The 20,034-nt window shown below is 59.2% G+C and overlaps 2 protein-coding genes across 5 annotated transcripts in view; one reads left to right on the top strand and one right to left on the bottom strand.

Moving 5' to 3' along the window:
• The first annotated feature begins 9,947 nt into the window (after window positions 1–9,947).
• On the top strand, window positions 9,948–15,586 carry GRAP (GRB2-related adaptor protein). Of its 2 annotated transcripts, none has more exons than XM_014936266.1 (5): window positions 9,948–10,025; window positions 11,209–11,306; window positions 13,799–13,967; window positions 14,033–14,034; window positions 14,863–15,586. In XM_014936266.1, exons 1-5 carry the CDS (start codon window positions 9,948–9,950, stop codon window positions 15,038–15,040), a joined length of 525 nt encoding a protein of 174 aa, XP_014791752.1. In that variant the 3' UTR covers window positions 15,041–15,586. The 2 variants fall into 2 exon arrangements, with proteins under 2 accessions (XP_014791752.1, XP_014791751.1); XM_014936265.1 differs by lacking the exon at window positions 14,033–14,034 and adding an exon at window positions 12,565–12,687 and having other exon boundaries at window positions 14,855–15,586.
• A 558-nt stretch (window positions 15,587–16,144) lies between these two features.
• Window positions 16,145–20,034, bottom strand: part of SLC5A10 (solute carrier family 5 (sodium/sugar cotransporter), member 10) — a 42,984-nt gene continuing 39,094 nt past the window's right edge. For all 3 annotated transcript variants that reach the window (XM_014936229.1, XM_014936231.1, XM_014936230.1), the window contains 5 exons: window positions 19,656–19,806; window positions 17,421–17,589; window positions 16,753–16,968; window positions 16,488–16,573; window positions 16,145–16,241 (listed from right to left, as the gene is read on the bottom strand). In XM_014936229.1, the coding sequence (XP_014791715.1) occupies window positions 16,145–16,241; window positions 16,488–16,573; window positions 16,753–16,968; window positions 17,421–17,589; window positions 19,656–19,806 (719 nt within the window). The remainder of the gene's footprint in view (window positions 16,242–16,487; window positions 16,574–16,752; window positions 16,969–17,420; window positions 17,590–19,655; window positions 19,807–20,034) is intronic.

Below are 20,034 nucleotides of genomic sequence, written 5' to 3'. Positions count from 1 at the left end.
CAGGCATGGCAAAAGCTCTGCTTTTGCTCTGAGATCCGAGCCTGGGGGCAGTCAGGAGGCTGGAGGAGCTGTCATTCATGGGTGCCTCTTTCAAGATAACATCTTGCAGACACAACTCTGGTTCAGGAGGTGCCCAAGCCCCACACTGCTGGGTCCTGGGAGAACACAACAAGGAAATGTGTGTCTGCTTACCTGTTTCTAGTTCTTCTCCTCCAGCGTTCATTGTGGACCACTGCTGGTGTTGGGGTTCTGGATTGGACACCTTTGGTTTTAAACAGGATGGATGCGCTTATCTTCTGACATGCTGGCTCCCAGCTCTCCACCACTTCAGACCTGCACGTGTATCATATCTCTTTGAGAGCAAAGGCCAAGTGCAGCACTCACGTGCTGTTTCTCGGCTTTCCTTAAAGGGCTATCAGACTTCTCCTGAAAGCTCCATCTCTGTTTGCCTTTCCCCAGACTCTCCATTAACTGACATGTTTTACAGCCTCAAGGCTAAATCCTTTATTAAGCCCTGTAGACTGGTGGCAGGCTTTTTAAGCCCTCAGCACTCAGGGATGCTCAGAGCCTGTCCTACACATATAGATTTAAACATATGCTAAAATGATTTACGGAACCAGTAAGTGTCTCTGCCCTGGGGAGCCAAGAACAGCACAGATGGAAACCGCTGGAGGCTGCATTGCTGGTCCCAGCTGAGGAGGCAGCAAACAGATATCAGGTGGGGCTGCAGATCTTGAGTTAATCCCCTGGTCTCCTAGAGGGAGACAATGCAGGTGCCCAGGCTGGAGAGGGGCTGTAGCCATTTCCTGAGCTGGTTTTGGGGGTCTCCCAGGAGTGACTCCAGCCCTTTGTGCCCTGTGCTCTCAGTCCTGGCCCTCCAGGTCACCTGAGCTCCTCCAGCCATCTCAAAAGTGCCTCCTCTTCCTCTACAGCACTGCCAGCAAGGGCAGGAACCAGCCCCACTCTCCTGTACACTGGCCCTCCGTTCTGCCTGATCTGCTTGGAGCTGGAGCTTGCCCAAGATCAAGCTCTTGCCCTAATTGCTCATCTAAGCCTTTTTAAAGAGTCAGGTGCCCCATGGTGCCTCCAACCCCATGCTTCCAGGCAAGTCCAGAGAGAGTGAAATCCCAGTCCCTGCAGGTGGGAGGACCAACAGAGCCATTCAGCATGATGCACTCAGGAGCCCCCACCCAAATGCTCCTCTAGCCCAGCAGGACACCATCATGGAACATTAATATAACAAGACAACATGTGGACAGAACACACCACTACATCCTGCTGACACCTAATCGTTAGCTCCACAAGCTGGCAAGGTGCTCAGACATGCAAAGCCTGTAATGACCACGACTGTCAGCCAGCCACAGCTCCCCAGCAAAACCCACAAGCCAGCAAAACCCAAACCCAGTTCCTCTTTCAGCCTGAGAGGAGAAGAGAGGGAAGGAAGGAGGGAAAGTAGATAACAAACCTGCATTTCACATGCTTGCTGGCTGTGAGCTGGAAGGAGCACTTCATACAAACACAGACATACAACAGAGTATTTCGTTATATGCTTTGCTAGATATTGCAAGTGCATCTATACGTATGCGTGTGCCCACCTACATGGGAAAGGTTTTTACTACCTGTGCTAATGTTAATGCCATACATCACACAACCCATGAGCCCTGCTGGAGCTGCAGGTTGAGCCCAGCCACGCTCTTCCCTTGCCATCAGCTTCACAGGGAGGTGGCCCAGGTCCCCAGTTTCCTGGGGATCTCATAAACTCTTCCATTGAAACAAATGCTGTAGCTTTCAGCACTGCAGGAACGTTTCTAAAGAAAGCAGTGCCTCAACTTTCCATTTAAACTGACGAATTGCCTTGTAGGAGTGCTGCATTTGCTAAGAGAGGCAGGAAGAAAGAGCACGCATCTTGGAGCTATCCCCTGGGCAGTTTTTCTTTAAAACAGTCAGGCCAACTCCTGGTCTCATTTACTCAGGCAGATATCTGGAGAGGCTTTAGTGAAATTACCCTGGATTTCCACAGCTGACATGTCAGAAATCACAATCCAACACAGCCCCAGGGAAGAATCCATCAGTTTTATTGTGGCCTCCCAAAAAAAAAATCTTTGCTCACACTTTCCTCTTGCCTTGCACAGGCAAAAGCACCACTCAGGAAAACAGCATGAGAGACTGCTGTGCCACCAAAGCAATGGCAGCAGCTTTATTTAGCTTGGTTTTCTGAAGAAGGGAAGCAGATGCAGGAGCACTGTGTGGGTAGGGATGGGCAAGGCCACGCGTGTGAATTCCCTCTCGTAACCTTTGAGGCTGTTTGCTCATTTCAGACCAAGATGATGACAGGCTGGGCAGATTTCTCACAGCTACTTAGTTTCTAAACATTTCCTGAAGATGAGCAGCTGGGGAGGAGAGAGGTTATACTAAGCAGGAACAACTCAACCCTGTATCAGACTTCAGAGAATCCACACAGACCGGCCACCTCAAGGCTCAGCTCTATAGGAAAAAAAGCTGCACCAGACACTGTGGCAGCAGAAATAAATCAGAGTGAAAGCAGAGCCGGGAGCTCTGGGAGCCCATGGGGATTCCTGAGTGCATCTCCTCCTTCCCCGCAGGAACGGGCGTTGCGGAGCAGCCGGAGCATCCGGGGAATCTGCAGCTGCACCTGCATCCGTCACCGGCCGGACACAGAGGGCTTCAGTGCTCCATCTTCCCTCAGCTTCCTCCCTCTTGTCCTCCCCATCTCTCCCTTGAATAGGCGGTTTCAGGAGGAGCACAGTGCCCGGATTCTCTCGGATTTCACAGCGCATCCGGCTCTCCATGCATTATCCCAGCGGGCCCGGCTCCAGCAGCCTCCCTGCCTCCTCCCCGCTGCCCGGCGCATCGCCAGCCTGGCCGGGATGCAGCAACACGCACATCCTCAGCCCGGGGAAGCTGCAGGCCAGCGAGCCTCCTCCCTCCGGCCACTGGTCCTCCACCCCGGGCTGTCCCCATGGCTGACTCACACCATCTGCCCTGGCACTGGCCAAAAACCTGCCACGCGGGGCTCCTCTTCTGCACACCCGCTCCCCTCAGCGCCGTGAGCTCAGCCAAAGGGAGCCAAACGCACCACGGCCGAGTCCCAAATCACTGGTGGTCCCCCACATCCCTGCCTGAGAAGTGTCTCCCCATGGGGTATGTCCCCCAGAGCAGCCCAGCAGTGACAAAGAACCTGCCCAGATCAGCCCCCCACACTCCTCCGACCAGCTACAACGGGGCCGAGCTGGCCAAAGGAACAGGGTGGGTACAGCACCGAAGAAGGAACCACAAACGCTCTTGCCACACTTACAGAGGAAGGCATGACGTGAGCTCTGGCTTAATTGGTTATTAATAACTTCTTTGTTAACAAGCCAGCCCTAAGGAGGAACCAAAATTCAACCGCTCCTCTGGTGGAGAGCTCAGCCACCCCTCCTCGAGTGATCATTCACAATTTCTCCCTACATCCTTTTTGTTCTCAGAAATCGCAGACCTCCCCGGTGAGTCACGGCGGTGACAGCATGGTCCCCTCACCTACGCACGCGCCGCAAGGCTTCTTGGTTGCTTTTTTTTCCTTTTTAAATCCTAGAAAAATAACAGATGTCGTTGTTGAGGGGGAGCTTCTCAGAATCTGTTCGAGCACCAGGCTGTGTCTGGGCATGACCAAACTCACAGTTCCCCTTAAACAAGCCCTTTGGGAGCTGCAGAGCTCCCCTGCCCATGGGTGGTTACTCCTGCCACCCCGTGCTGCCTGCTCAGGGTGAGGAGCCTTCCTCCATGGCAAACACTGACAGCAAATAGCCTCCACACCCAGCTTCCAGTTAAAGGGATCCTTCTGATTTCTCTTCTGTGCAAATTAAAGTGGTGGTGTGACCCTCTCCACCTCCATGCTATGCTCACAGCATGCAGCGTGGTGGGCTTCCAGCCCCAGTTGTCTGAGGATGGTTCCTGAGGACCCACAAGAGATGGCAGAGAAATCCCTACCCACCCATCCATACATTCTGCAGCACCAATCTACCCAGTTAATGTTGGTACAGGGACCTCACCTTCCCCATAACCCATGCAGGCCACCCAACACCAAGGAGGAAGATCAGATGCCACAGCAGCTTCTCACCCCAGAAGCCTCCATCAGACATTTCCAGAGCAGCACTCAGCCAAAAACATTACTCAAAGAGCTTAAAACAGACCTCTCTTGATTGAGACCACCCAGCAGGTCTCAGAGTTACCCTGAGATATGTCAATAACCACAGGAAGGTCCTAGGGCAGAGGCCAAAGACCAGCATGTCACATCCATGGAGCACACAACAAAATCTGCTTCCAGCCAGGCACTGAGTGCATGTTCCAGGTAGAGCTGCAGCACAGCTCAGTCCTTTCCAGGTCACACACAGAGAAGACACAGCCAGCTGGAGGGAGAAGACCTTACAGACAGAGGGACAGTCCACCTCCTGCTCTTGGGGTGTCCCAGACTTCCAAGGAGAACCACCCCAGGGATCTCAGGAGCATCTCCCAGACCCAGTAAAGAACACCCCTACCCTCCTCATCAGACCAAGCCCAGCTAGTGGCCTCCATTTTCTTTTATAGGGCCCAGGGAGACGAATAGCCTTCAGCAGTTGCCAGCCCTGATGATTAACTCATTAACAGTTAACATATCTGTAAATGATCCTCACCTGAGTGTCCCTCACAGCTGTGTCCCTGAGCCAAAACGGAGGCAGCAGGTGTAACTCATTAACAGTTAACATATCTGTAAATGGTCCTCACCTGAGTCTCTATCACAGCTGTGTCCCTGAGCCAAACAGAGGCAGCGCATGACCCCAGAGCCAGCCACCAGCACTGCTCACACCCATCAGCCCAAAACTGAGTCCCAGGGCACTGCGGGAAGCGGTCAGTGTCAGTGTCCCTAAGGCTGCTGCTCGCTGTGTCTGGGCATTACCTCTTCACCAACATGGTGTTTGGCCCTTTCCCAGGAGGCTGGTCCCAGCTGTACACCCCTTGAGGAGGCTCTTGGATATGACCTGCCTCCTCAGTGACCCATTCCTGCAGGCTTGAGGTTGAATTCCACACCTGAGACTTCAAGAATTCTAGTCCTTTTCCAGATCCATCATCAGGCCCAAGTGCTGAAAGTGAGGTCCCACCACCAGCCTCTTGCCCTCAGGCCCCGCATGAGCTAAGGAGCTCAGTCCTGCTTCCCATCCCACCCACACCACAGGCAAGTGGGACCCACTCTGATTTACAAGCCCAGAAACCCTAATATCAGCTCCAACTACTGATGGAGACCCCAAGGAGATGCAGCTCCATGGTTGGAGGCCACTGGTGCCTCAAAGGGCCTCTCGTGGTTGCGTTGGACTGAGTGTGGCCAACTGGCTCTGGGTTTGCTGGCTGACCCTTCTGTAAATGTTTTCCTATGGGTCCTGTGGGCTGATGAGAGGTTCAGAGAGGTCTGATCCTCCCAGTGCTGGCCATGCTCCGCACTCGGTTACACCAGGGTGTAACAGAGCCACAAGTTCCTCTGTGGGAGCTGGGCTTTACCAAGAAGTAGGGTTACACACAGGGACAAGCCTGATGCTCAGGAGTTACCAACATGGCTTCTGCTACAAGAGGGAAAGTGCTGACTCTGAAATCCCCTTTATGGGCACTGACGTGACGTTTTCTAACCCAGGATGTTGCTTCCTCTCCGTGTGGGGCCTCAACGAGGTACCCACTTCCTGGAGAGGCAGAAGATCCCCACCACATCCTGTGCCCAGTCATGGGTCAGTACCGGTCCCCAGCCGCCGTGACATCTCCATACGATGCCTGCATCAGCAGTGCTGGCTGCTGGCCCGTGTCCCTGGCTTTATCCACATGCAGCCCCACAGCAGTGAGCTTAAAGCCAGGCTGAATCCCCACAACCACCCCTGGGCCAGCCCCACTGCCGGGGTGCATCACCCCATCACCTTGTTCTCCATGCCCTGGCATTGCTGGCACCCTGGGGGAGCAGCCAGTTCCCAACAAACAGCCTGGGACCAGCTTTCCCACTCTGCCCCCGCTCACTGTGCTGGTACAGAGCATTTATTCTGGTCTCCAGGGGGGTAGCTGGTGGCCGGTGTGATGGATCGGTGATGAGTGATCGTTCTCCTCCCTTCTTCACCTGATCTTCTCTCCCTTTTCCTCCAAACCACCTCATCTTTCTGGCTCCATCCCCAGCCAAACACAGACCCAGCAGTGCCGTTCGCTGCTGGGGCAGGCAGAGCCAGAGGGGAATGGGTTTCTTCTCAGGAAAACTGCCCGTAAGTGTCACCCCAGTCCCCTTTCTCTGTGGATGGCTCTGGGTGGTGTCACACCGTGGGTTTCCTTGCTGTGCCACGTTCCTGATCTCTGGGCACAGCGTTGTGTGAAGGGGCAGCATCCATCCCTCTTTCTGGAGCAAAGCCACTGTACCCACCGGGGTCTGTGGTATGAGCCACCTCACATTGTCCAGCCCTGCCACCATCCAGGCCCTGCCCACAGCCCCTCCATGGAGGCAAAGCCAGGCTTGAGACACCCCCTCCTCTCCCGTCCTGCGAGGAGCTGCAGGGGACACCGGCCGGAGAGGAGCAGGGGAGCCCGGGATCATCTCCTTAACAAAGTTCCCCAGGCACCGCAGCGGAAAGGGAAGAGGCTCCCCTCCCTCCTCTTCCTCCCTCCTGTGCGAGGATTTTGCAGCCAGGTAAACACAGGATGTTGATGAAACAGGCTTGGGCTCAGCAGATTGGGCAACCCGGGAGGTGCCAGGAGCTCCCAGCAGCTCTCAGCATCTGACACTGCAGCCCAGGGGTGGCCGTACGGACGGGAAGGGTGATTCCAGAGCTCACTGCACCCTCCTCTGCCAGTCCCCAGGGTCACAAAACTCCCCTGCGTGGTGGACAAGGCAGCGTGGGCTGGTGGTCAAACCTTGGGCAGGGTGGGCTCCCTCCCACCCACTGCTGTGCATCCTCAGATGAGCCACCACACACCCTTGGGGTCTCCTTGCAAGCCGGGCTGATGCTCACAGCGTGTAGCACCGAGCACCCTGCTTTGACACCCAACCAACAGCAAGCACATGGACATCTCCTGCGTCCCTCAACACCGGGGAGATGCAGGGCACAGGGAGGGGGCTACGGACCCCCCAGGATCCCACCCTGCCAGGCACCAGCTCCGCACCCACCGCTCACGGCTGGCACTGCAGGGACAGGCTCTTCCCTGCTTCGGTACAGCGTGTGCCGTACAAAACATGGCTGCTTGACAAGGCACAAGAGGGAAGATGGGGGGAAAAAAACCCAACAAGCTTGTTTTGATTTTCCTTGGATGCCTCAGCCGTTGGCTCCCGGGCTGAGCCTGGCAGGGCTCTGCAGTACAGCCTCATGGCTGGCAGCTGGGTATCAGGGGGTTCCCAGGCTTCTTCTGAGGGCTCTGCTGAGCACGGGATGGGAAGGGGCAGATTTTGGGCTGCTCATGAGCAGGCAGAAGGGTTTTCCCAAGGAATAAAGCAACTAGAGGACAGGAGGTGACAGGCACCTCCAGTTTTGCGGTACCAGGATGGCCCCTTCGAGGGGTTCCCTGGAAGCAGCATAATGCTGTTTGGGTTCCTCCTGGGATCAGGGCACCCCATCCCGTCCATGGCAGAGAGTTGGGATGGGACATCCAGAAACTGGCTGAATGCAGGAGCGTTTGGCTCCCAACCCAGAAATGGGGCTGCAACCTGCTCCAGCATCCAGCCCAGCTCACTCCTGGGGTGTGGGTGTTGCTGTCACCCCTGCGTGGTGACCACCTCTCCTCAGCCAGAAGCCAGGAACAGCAAAACACCAGTGTGAGCGAGCTGCTAGCAAGCAGAAGGGACCCAGCCCCTGGGCAGGGATGGTGGCCAAGGCAGCAGGAAGGAGCCAGGCAAGGGAAGGGGTGATGAGGAGTAGGATGTGGTGCTGGAGGTGGCCGGGCAGGGATGCCACAGGGACTGCTGGCATGTGGCACTGTCCCCAGTGTCCCCCGTGTCCCCCTGGGCACTGCTGCCATCTGCTGGCAGGACCCAATCCTGCTCCGGTCCTGAGTCTGGCCACTGCACCACGGCCTGGGGACACTGTCCTGCACCCCACTCTCTGGCACACAAGACAGCGTGTCACCACGCGTGGCTTCGAGCTCCCAAGGAGCTCCCCAAGCCTCCCTGCCGTGAGCCCAAGGATGCTGGGCCCCAAAACTGTTCACAGTATCCATCTGAGTCACAGCAGGTTGTCACCCCACGCTAACCTGCTTCCTGGGCTGCAGATGTCTCCCATCCCGACCCCCTCCCAGTGCTCAGACACCTCCGTGCCCAGCTCACCCCACCACCGCCTTGTTCTATGCCCATTGCAAGCAGGACCCCTGCCTGGGAGCCCAGCATCGTCCAGTTTGTGCTGGTGGACGCAGGGACAGGATCAGTCCCTTGGCTGGCAGCAAGCTGAGAGCTGGAGGTTTCTCCAGGGAGTGTCCAGCTCCGCTTCTCGCCAAGGCTGCCGAGCAGCAGAGGAAGCTCACCCCAAGACAGTCATCTTCCTGCTGCAGTCCTGTCCCCTGGGTCTGGCCAGGCTGCAGAGATTTGCTGAGTCCCATCCTCCTCGTGACAGGCGTGCACATACCGAGCCTATTCCCACGCCCCCCCCTGCCCTCCCCGCCATTCCCAGCATTTCCTCTTCCCCTGGGACCAGCAAGTCCCGGGGCTGTGCTGGGGATAACCGTTGGGAACTGGGGCATCACTGGGTGTGGGGCCACCCGGGGCCACCCTGCACGTCCCTCTCCTTTTTCCATGGGCACCGAGACCCTGAAAATGGCCTCAGTGGGGTGATACATGGCGTTTGCTTTTCGGATTCACTCGGGAAGCAGGGTTAAGGTTTGGAGGAGGTGATTCACGGAGCCAGTGTCCCCCCAGAGGGCCTTTGAGCGCTCCAGCTCGTCCCATCCTGGGGCAGATGGCAGTGGCGTCCTGCTCCTCGCTGGAAAATGCCCAAGTCCATGGGCAGGGATTGAGCTGCAGCTGTCACTGGTTTAATTCCTCGCAGCGAAGCAAAACCAGCATCCGGCGGATTTTGTGTGTGCTTCATGCCACGGCCCACACACACGATGAGAAGGCTGCACAGCACTGGGGACCTTCCCATTGGGAACGAATCCCTGTGTGTGAGCCCTGCAGACTTAGTGCCCAACGCCCACAAGGGCTGCAGGAAGTTGTTTTAAGTCTAAAAGGGATTTTTTTTTTCCCCTTAGCTTTACAAAAAACCAAAAAGATGGAAAAAACCAACACCCAAAGGGCTACAATGCAAATAGCAGGGAACAGCTATGCTGACACCACGCTGTTGGGAGCTTGGACCTTGCAGGTGGCTTTTGGTCTGATTTCCAAAGAAACCAGGTGTGTGCATCCACCCCACCTCCCTGCGCCTCCAGCCATCCCACCCTCCGTGATTTATTTCTGTCGAAACGACCATTCCCACCAGGCCTCCTTTTGATGGCTGTGCCAGCAGCTCAGCCTTTACAAGACATCAGAGACTCCCCCATCAGCACAACTGACCTTCTCGTGCTCTCTGGGCACCCTTTGCCCACATCCTCAACCTGTGCGTTCCATCCCATCGCCATCCTGCTTCCTTCCAAAACCCCGTGGCCACCTGCTGCTGCTGCCCACCGTGAAGGTGATGCCGAATGGGGCCACCAGCCGATGGGTCCCTGGCATCCAGGTGGGCTGGCACAGCTCCCTCCCCCTCCCAGCACATCTGGGCAGCTGTGCCCTCCGGCAGCCTCCTGCGTGGTGCTCACCGTTTCGCCCCGGCAGCGCACTGACATCAGTGCAGCTTCCTGCCCTCCAGCACCGCTGCGCCGTGCACTCGCCCCATACCCACACAGCCCCACAGCCGTGGGGCGGCGAGCCCCAGGCAACCCCGTGCCCCTGGCACAGTGAGCCCCCCCGGGACCCCTGGGGGACAGCCAGCGCCATGGAGTCGGTGGCTCTGTACAGCTTCCAGGCGACGGAGAAGGACGAGCTGCCCTTCCAGAAAGGGGACACCCTGAAGGTACGGGGGGCAGGGGTGTCACCAGCTATGGGGGTCACCAGCCGTAGGGGGGTTAGATGTTGCTGCTTTGGGGGACAGAGTCAACACATGGCATGGGGTGACACTGTCATTTTCGTTGCCCCTGGCTTTGTTGCCTCTTTGGGGCTTTCCTGGGGGGAGAAGGAGGCATCTTTGAGGTTTTTGAGGTGTGGAGCTGCGTCCCCAGCAGTGGTGGGTTCCGCTTGTCTGTGCCACCAGCCACATCTCCAGAGAGATCCCAGCTGGGATGAGGCATGGGGACGTCAGTGCCACCAGCTGTGCTTTGTGCCATCCTCCTGGGGCCGGAACACATTTTCCCTGCCCCACAGAGACATTGGGGACCTCAGGGATATGACAGGAGGGGGCATGTGCCCAAATCCCCACCGAGTCACTGGCATCAGGACGGGCTCTTGGATGCCACCCTGGCATCCCAAAAAGCTTCTGAGGGGTGGGAGGGGACTCAAAACTGGGGGTTGCCACCCTGCCACATGGGGACCAGGGCACCCTGCCACTCTGCCTGGCCACTCGCCCTTCTCTGACGATGCTGGCAGCTCCTCTCGGACCCCCAGCACCCAGCGGTGCCCCCCTCACCCCCAGTGGGTGCAGCCAGCCCTGGGGAGGGCAGGGGCACGGCCCAGCTGTAACCCAGGGCCCCAGACTCGCCGTTCCTGTCCCTGGCGTGTTTTCCCCGCGTCCCCGGCGCCGTGCCCCCGGGGTTTCGGATCCTGTTTGCACAGCTGTGCTGGCCCCCCCCCGGGCCCCTGCGTGGGAGGCTGGAAAATGGTGTTGCACGGAAGCGGGTGTCAGCACCCCCGCTCGCACCAGGGCGCTTCCTCCCACGGAGCAACCCGGCTGCCACCTCCCCGCAGGGACACGGCGGGTCTGGCTGCCACCTCGGCTCCTCCACGGACAGATTTTACCCTTTTCCCTGGTTGGGGGGTGTGGGGCACCCCCCCCAGCTTCCAGCACCCGCAGTGAGCCAGGCCCACCATGAGCTGAGGAGGGAGCAGCCAGCTCTGTTGCTCCCAAACACCCCCAAAGCATGTCAGAGTCCCCTTTTCCCCAGGTTTTGGTGGGGGACAAGGGGGTCTGTGGGTCACACTAAACCCCTCTCCCAGGGAAATGGTGGCCGGGCTGATGCCTCCCTGCTCCTCTCCCACTGTAGATCCTCAACATGGAAGATGACCAGAACTGGTACAAGGCTGAGCTGTTTGGCTGCGAGGGCTTCGTCCCCAAAAACTACATCAAAGTCAAGCCACACCCGTAAGTACCATCCCACCACAGGGAGAAGAGGGGCTCAAAGCCCCTCTCTTTGGGCAGCATCCACCAGCACCAGGACATCCTCTCCCACCACCCAGGCAGTGATCCCAAGGGTGCATCCCAAAGGTCCTCCACGAGCCAGGGTAGTCCCACGCATGGGGAAACTGAGTCACAGAGTGATGGGGCCTGCCTGCTGGGCCAGTCTGCCCTTACCACCCCAGCCAGATGGCACGGGAGGCAGCAGCATGCCCACGTACCCCCAACACACAGAAATTCATCCCTCACACCGGGCTGCCCGCTAAATAAATGATAATTGGGGAACAACAAAGCATTATGGGATTACGCTTTAGACATTACGCATTAGACACAATCCTATTACCGTGTTATTAAAGCCCAGCCTAATCCATCCCTGTTTTAACCTGTGTTTTATGTATCATTATCCCCTGGTAAATCACATTTAAATGCCATAGCAAAACCTGCTCGGGGCTGTGGCTGGGGAGCAGGAACGCGTGGGCTCAGGGCAGCCTGGGGCTGATCCCGTGGCCTCTCCGGCTTCGGTTAAACCGGGACGGGTGAGACGCAGCCTCTTCCAAGCAGCACCTGGGAGATGCTCTGTGCTAAAATCCATGGCTCATCATTAGTGGGGCAATTATAACAGGTGGCAGAGGGTCTCCGTTGCCTGGGGATCCCAAATTCGCAGACGGAGCCTCGGCAGGGATGGGAGATGGGGACTCCTCCAACTCCTTTCAGCAGCTGCTGGCAATGCAGGCAGGAAGGGTTTCATCCTGGCACGGGGGGGTTTTCTGCTCTGCAAACACCCGCCCCCGTAGCACCTGGCAGGGCTGTTCCCATGGGGGGGCCACGGGACGCGGGGGTGAGCAGTAGGGACAGGCAGCAAAGTGGAGGAGGAGGAGGAGGAGGCACGTGACGTGACAGGATGCGGTCGTGGCTGTCGGCGACGCTGCACGAACCCTGCATGGAAGAAAGAGGCAGTGCACGGGGACACCTCTGCACCCACAGCACCCTGTGCTCCCTTCCTCTGCAAAAGTGCTGTGACAGATCGGGGTTGGGGGGGGAGGAAACCAAAGGGAGAAACTAATGGTGGTGGTGGGTCCCAGCCCTATGAGGAGCTCAATGGGGACCCTGCTCCTGGTGGCAAGCGGGGCTCTCGCTGCCTCCATCCTGTGGGGTGGGATGCGGTGCTGGGGTGTCCCCGGGTCTTGAGGGGTGCCCACGCAGCTGAACCCGGTGCCCCTCGCAGGTGGTACGCAGGGAGGATCTCCCGGCACCTGGCAGAGGAGCGGCTCCTCAAGTGCAAGCACCCGGGAGCTTTCCTGATCCGCGACAGCGAGAGCTCTCCGGGGGAGTTCTCCATCTCCGTCAAGTAAGTGGCAGCAGGATGGGCAGAGGTCCCACACAGCCCCCTGCTTTGGGGACTGAGAGCATCAGGCCACCCTCCCCACCGTGGTACTGGAGAAGGGGTGAGCACCCTGCCCTGCCCAGGACACCCCAAAGGGGCTGGGGGCTGTTGAGCTGTACTCACCCTGCATCCAGGAGCAGCTTCACACAGGGTCTTCCTCCTTCCTCCCCTCTGCAGCCTCGTGCTCTGCCATGGTCCCTGCTCCTCTCTGCTCCCTCCCTGCACCGCTGCCTCGCCCAGGGTCCCTCACTGGGGTGCCCCTAAATACAGCCGTGTGGGTGATGGCAGTGCTGGGACCAAGCGGCAAGCACAGCCCGGGTGACGTGACCTGGAGGAAGAAGTTGCCCAGAGCATCCCCACAGATGAAGGGCAGCAGCATCTCGATGCTGTGGGGCCAACGGTTTCGGCACTGGCAGCCAGGGCTGTGTGAAGGCAGCGTGCCAACGGGCAGAGCCTGCCCCCGGGACACTCACCCCATCGCTGCCCCTTCCCTGCCCGGGGCCAGGGTAGCAGGAGCCAGCCCCAGGCCAGCCAGGCACTTTCTCACGCTGCTAAACTCTAATTAAGCATTTAAGGAGTTTCTTGCCCATAATGAAAGGGAGCTGTGTTCTGCCATGCGTCACCAGCGTGGCCAAGGCCCTGCCCCTGCCTGGGGGACCTGGCAGTGGTAGGTCCCTGCAGCAGCCCCATGCCAGCCCTGTGGTGTGGGCACCCCAACCTGCCATCCCCCAGGTCCTCACCGAGGGGGTGACAACATGCAGGGCTGGTGAGGGAAGCCCCAGCCTGCCATGTCCTCCCATGGCTTGGGTGTCCCTGGGGGCACAGAGGATTTGGGAGCCCGAGCCCAGCCTTTGCAGTCTCCTCCTGGTATGTGCTGAGCTGAGCCAGCGAGACCAGGAGTGACCCCGGTGCCACTGTCACCCCTGGCCATGGCAGGATGGTTGTGGTGGGACCCACGGGTGCAGCCACATCCTGCACAGCCTGACCAGCCCAACAAGCAGCCCATGATGCCAGGAGGGGGTCTGGGTGCTGCCAGTGTCCCAGGGCCAGGGTAACATCTATTCTTCTCCCACAGCTATGGGCAGCACGTCCAGCACTTCAAGGTGCTCAGGGAGAGGAACGGCAAATATTTCCTCTGGGAGGAAAAATTCAACTCCCTCAACGAGCTGGTGGATTTCTACAGGACGACCACCATTGCCAAAAAGCAGCAGATCTTCCTCCGGGATGAGGACCAGACCCAGGAGGTACCTTCAGGGGATGGGGACATGGGGATGTGCAGGGCTGGGGTGTGGAGTGACAGCACAGTGAGCAGTAGGGACAGGTTGGGAGCTGTGTCTGACCCGCTTTGGGATCCCCCATCACTCCTCTGGTAGCAGGGCTGCCACTCCCTGGCTATGACCCATGGGGAAACTGAGGCACAGGGTGGGCCCATGCTCTTGCTTCACCCCAGACTGTGCTCATGAGGAGGCGTCCTGGTGGACGGGGATTTCCTCCTGCCTGAACTTCTGCTCCTCCCTTGCTGCCATGGGACACTGGCAACGGCCAGGAAACAGTAGAGAAAGACAAAACCGAGGAAAGCAAACCGAGGTTGTGGAGGTGGCGAAACTGGTCCCTGCAAGCTGGGCTGGGGGCAGCTCTGCCACCCAGAGGGCCTCGGGAGGGAGAGGGGTGCCAGCTGCCTCCGAGGTGTAATGTCCCCTGGGCACCCATCTCAGCTCTCCCAGGAAGCAGGAACAGGGAGCTCTGTGCCCTGGGGTGCTCCCCTGCACCCCAGACTCTTCCCTGCATCCTAAGGTGCTCCCTGCACCCCAGGCTCTGGCTGCAGCCTGGGGTGGTCCCCAGCTTCCCAGGCTCTGCTCCCCCAAGCTGGGGAGCTTCCCCAGCTCCCATGCACCCGGAGCTGCCCCCAGTACTCCAGCTCTTCCCATGGCAGGATTTCCCTAGCTCCCATCCCTTGTCCTCAAAGTGGACACCCCAGGTACCCCCATAACCCATATGCTCTGGACCCCCAGGCTGGTCCTCACCACGTGGTGGCATGGGGGCTCAGGCAGTACAACCCAGTGGAGAGGGGCTGGCAGATGGGGGGGGCACCTCTCCCCCCACCCACCCCTTCCCCTCGACTTTCCTCCAGGTGAGGAGACCCAAATTTGTGCAAGCCCAGTTCGACTTCTCAGCCCACGACGGCTCCCAGCTGCCCTTCCTCCGCGGGGACATCATCGAGGTCCTGGACTGCCCAGACCCCAACTGGTGGCAGGGGAAGATCTACGGCCGCGTCGGCCTCTTCCCCCGCAACTACGTCCACCCCATCCGCAAGTGAGCTGCTGCGGGCGAGCGGGGAGGACTGTGGCCCCCGCTGCCCCCCACTCACCGGAGCTGCTTTGTGCCTGCTTCGTCCCCACGGATGGTGCCTGTCCCCTTGGATGGTGCCTGTCCCCACAGATGGTGCCTGTCCCCACGCTGGGCTGCCAACACATGACATCCCAGTGCCACACGTGCTGTGGTGAAGGTAGAGGCCAGGCTGGCGGTGATCCCCATCCAGGAGCTGCCCTGAAACATCTGCCATGGTTCTCCCTGCTCCCCCGACCCAGGAGACCTTCATCACCCCCAGCCTGGACATCGCCTCTCGCTGCGGGCTGGCAGTGGTGGTCCCCCAGGAGTACCAGGGCCATAAAAACTTCTCCAGAGCCACAACCTGGTGGGGTGACAGCAACGGGGGGAAAGAGCACGTGTGCCCCAAACCTTCACTCCTCTCCAGACCCTGTAAGCGAAGCCCCGACTCCAAGGAGGGCTGGGATGCGGCCAGGTAATGCCATGGAGGGTGCCAGGGCTCGGGGTGCCAGGGAAGGCTGGGCTGGGGGGGGTTCAGTCCCGTAGGTGCTGTTCATAGCTGCAAAATGGGGCTTCTTTTTTATTTTTTTAATTATTGTTTTATTTAGAGATAGTAAAATGTGTTTGGGTGACACCCTTCAGTGTGGACGTGCCTTTTCCACCACCACCACAGTGGCCCCACGGCCACATTCGTGTGCCCACTGTCTCCCTGTGGTTTTTCTTCCCCTGCAGCCCCAACTCACCCACCCCAATACCTCTAACCAGACCCCCTCCCCAGATACTTGCTGCCCCCACAAACAAGCCCCTGTGGTTTTTCTTCCCCTGCAGCCCCAACTCGCCCACCCCAATACCTCTCCCAGACACCCTCCCCAGATACTCGCTGCCCCCACAAACGAGCCCCTCACCTCACAGCCCCCCCCGGGATGCACTCAGGGTCCACGGTGCTGAGAACGCCCACCTCATTGCACCTGTGGCCCTAAAGATCCCATGTCCCAAATACAACAAATAAAAAATATCACCTGAATCCTCATTTCTGCCCACCCCCCCTGCCCCAAGCCCTTGTTCCCCCCCAACCCCGGGGGCTGGCAGGCCCCTAGGCAAAATAGGCATAGCAGAAAATATTAATGCACATCAGGATGATGGCGTTGACGCCGCAGACACGGGCCCAGAAGGGGGGCTCCATGGCATCCCTGAGGGCTGCGGACGGGGATCCCTCGGCCTTTGCTGGCTGCTGGGTGCCTGAGGTGGCTGAGGGGGAACCTGGCACAGAAAGATGGTGAGCGTGGAGGACAGGGTGCCCTGGGGACTGGCCACCTCCTGGCAGGTGGCCTGACCCTGGGGAAACTGAGGCACGGGGCATCCACGCCATCCTGCTGCTCATTACGAGCAGGGAGCGCTGAAGGTGCCTCCACTGCCAGACACCCCCAAAGACACACTCACCATCAAGGTGTCCCCGGGATGGGAGGTCCACAGAGGGCTGAGGGGGCTCCCGTGAGAGGGTCCACCAGGTGAGATCCTTTAGCTGGAAAGCAGAGCGAGATTTGGTGAGAAAACACCCCTGGGGCCAGACTCCCCCCACGGGGACCCCCCGGGCCGAGCTCGGGGTGCACTTGGGTGACACCAACGTCTCTGGCCAAGGAGGTCCGGTGGGTGGCCGCAGCCGTGGGGGCTGGGGTGAGGGGTCCCGGGTGCTCTGCTCACCCGTGCTGGAGGTGGAGGGGGAGTCAGCAGGCTGCCCCCCACCACGACAGCCCCCGTGGCAGCACAGAGCAGTATGGCGAAGTGCAGGTAGTGGATGTCAGCGAGCAGCCAGGGCCGACGGTCGGGGACCCCGCAGTGGGGCACGGGGTACGCCAGCTCCAGCCCCATCCTGGCCAGCCCCAGCGCCAGCCCCACCATCAGACCCCAGAAAGCTCCCTGCAAAGCAAAGGTCCACAGGGGGTGGCCAGAAAGGGACAGATGCCCCACAATGGGGACAGTCACCCCTGGAGAGCCACTCTCTCTGGCCAGCCCTGGGAGAGGGTTGAGCAGCCACTCGCACCCCAGCCAGCCAAGCCAGGGTGCCCAAACCTGCCCAAACCTGCACCCCCTCGGCAGGGGATGTCCTCTGCCAGCCCCATTGGCTGTGCCACATGTAGCAGGCCGTGTATGGCAACATCTGCCTCCTCTTCCTCTTCCTCTTCATACCATCCACCCACCATTTCCCCAGGAAAACACCGGTGAGGCTCAGTTCCTTTCTCCAGCCCCTCCAACGTTGCCTCCCTCTTTCCTCCTCCCGACCCCCCAAGCCCCTCTGGGTCTCCAGGAACAGGACATGCAGGGAGGTGTTGGCATCAGCCCGTGTCCCCAAGCCATCCCCAGGCATGTACCTGCTCATTAGCTCGAGGCCAGAAGACAGCCAGGACGAAGACGGCGGTGACGGGGGGTGCCAGGTAGCTGGTGACAGCCTGGATGTAGACGTAGAGCTGGCCACCACTGGAGCTCTGCAGGATGGGGATCCAGACCACGCTGAGGGCCACCAGCACCACCGTGACCACCCTGCGAGCGGCAGCAACGTGGTGTGGGGTGATGCTTCTGTCCCACCTACACCTCTTTGTACCGGTGGCATCAGTAGGGTGTCCCCAGAGTCAAGGGTTGGGTCACAACACCCGTGCAGGAGAGCTGCCCGGGGGATGCTGGAGGATCAGTGGGAGGATGCTTATCTCCAGGTGACACCCCTGGGGCCACAGAGGATGTTAATTGTGCCAGTGCTGGCTCTATCCTGGGCAGGTAAGCACTTCCCAGGCCACTGCCCAGCTCCAGGGGCTGCTAAGTTGGACACCCCCATGGGGAAACACTGGGCAATGAGCACTTTTGCTATGAAAACCCCCCCAGCCATGGAGGCTGGGTGCTCTGGGTGCTCTGCAGATCTGGGTGATGTTCTTGGCACCCTTGAATCCATCCAAAGCACCAAGCTGAGAGCCAGGGACATGGGCTGAGCTGCAACAGAGGGGTACATCTTTCCCCCAGCACCACTCTGTCCCCACATCCCAAAAGGTGCCATATTTATAGCTCAGCCCAGCTTTGCAGAATTACCTACATCTCCATCTCGAAAAGTGGAAGTAGGAAAAAATGAAAGGAAAACAAGCAATGAAAGCATCTCTAGATGGACTCTGCCCTGCCTGCCTGGCACACTGGAAAGAGAAAGCAGCCCCGGGCACAAAACACAGACCCTGGCCCACGGGGTAGGAGGAAAAACCCCACGTTCGGTACATCTTTAAGCAACAGATGATGCTAAAAGGTCACGGGAAACATGGAGGAGGGTCTGAGCGTGGAGGTGAGCTGGGGGGCACCGGGTGGCTGTGGCCCCCTCCCCAGATTGGGGTCCAGGTGGAGGGGAGGATCGAGTGTTCTCGTCACCGCAGCATCACCTGGGCACAGAGCACCCATCACACACCAGCGGGGATTTCCAGCCAGGCAGCACAGCCACAGCAAGAGCTCAAACCCCCAGGTCCAGGAACTGGGAGCTTTCCCTTGTCCCACAAGGAAATCCCTTCCCACCCCATGCTGAGCCAGATGGGGCATCCAGGGGGTGGCTGAGACCCCCCAGTATCTGCTCAGAAGCAGCCCCGAGCCTCATGTGCTGACAGGCAGGAAAACCTCAAACTCGCAGCTTAAAGAGCTGCTTTTTTTTTTTCTCTCTCCAAAACGTTTATTATTTGCTATATCCCCGTGGGGCTGTACGGCGGCGGCGATTTGCAGCGCCCTGCTCCCACTAATTGCCCCATGCGCTAACGAATTGCCCGGGATCAACTGCAGCAGCGACTCCCGCCCTGGGCGGGCAAAGCCCTTCAACAAACACTCATTAACTGTCCTCGGGAAAGCTCTCGGGTGTTATTACACCCCTTGTCACCGGCACCAAAGCCAGTGTCAGAGAAGGGCGAGGCAGTCCCGAGACAAGCACCCCGGTTCCTATAGGGGAGCCGTGCGGGACTGCGGTTCCCCGGGATCATACCCATCCCCTTTCCACCCTCCGGAGATGGAGGATGCTAAGAAAGAGCTTGCTCCCGGAGCTGTGGGACCAGCCAACCATCCCTGCAGCCCCACAGCAGCCCAGCCAGAGCCCTGACCCAGATTCCCTCCTTGTTATTGTCTGCCCTGAGCCCGAGACACTCCCTCGCACCCCGGCACCGCGCCGGGGCATTCCCCAGCACTGACTCTGCCGCCCCAAGCACTGCACCGCCGGCAGGTTCCGGGGCTCCCCGCTGTCCCCCGTCATCTCCCCAGGGCAGCTGGGGCATGTGCTCCCCTTTACTGCCCAGAGAAGGTCCCTCATGCACTTTGCTTGGGACCTCAGCAGGGAGCAGCCACCGGCTTTTCCCGGGGAACGGGTTGCGGGCAGCGAGGGAGAGGATTCACACCGGGCACAGCCCTGCCCCTCCAAACGCCCCGAACGCCCCGTCTGCCTTTCCGGTGCTTTCATACATAAAATAATCCAAGGGCTTGTTTTCCTTTCATAAACCAGGCTGAAGGCAGGCACTTTGATGGCTTCCAGGCACTAAAGGCAGATCACAGAGGGCCAGACCAGCCCCACCGGTCTCCTCCCCGAAACCCATGGTCCCTACCTGCCCACCAAGAGCAGCTCTCGCTCGCCAGCCCCCGGCCTCAGCTTCCTCCAGATGTCCATGGTGAAGAGGGTGCTGCTGCTGTTGAATATGGAGGTCAGGGATGACATGAGTGCAGCCATCATCACCGCAATCATCAGACCCCGCAGCCCTGGGGAAGAGAGGGACCATCAGGGAGCAGCTGAGCCAGAGGGGATGGGATGGGATGGGATGGGATGGGATGGGATGGGATGGCCCCAATGCTTCACCCAGGGGTAATGCCTCCCCCTCTGCAAGCACATGCTGGGGTCTCCCCTGGGGCAAAGATGAGGTTTGGGGACACCCAGCTGTACCCCAGGATGCTGGGACCCTGCGCTGCCCCAGGGTTACCCACATCCCC

The sequence above is a fragment of the Calidris pugnax genome, unplaced genomic scaffold (genome assembly GCF_001431845.1).
Source record: "Calidris pugnax isolate Ruff unplaced genomic scaffold, ASM143184v1 scaffold17, whole genome shotgun sequence".
Lineage (NCBI taxonomy): Eukaryota > Metazoa > Chordata > Aves > Charadriiformes > Scolopacidae > Calidris > Calidris pugnax.
This window is presented reverse-complemented; position numbering and strand designations above follow the sequence as displayed.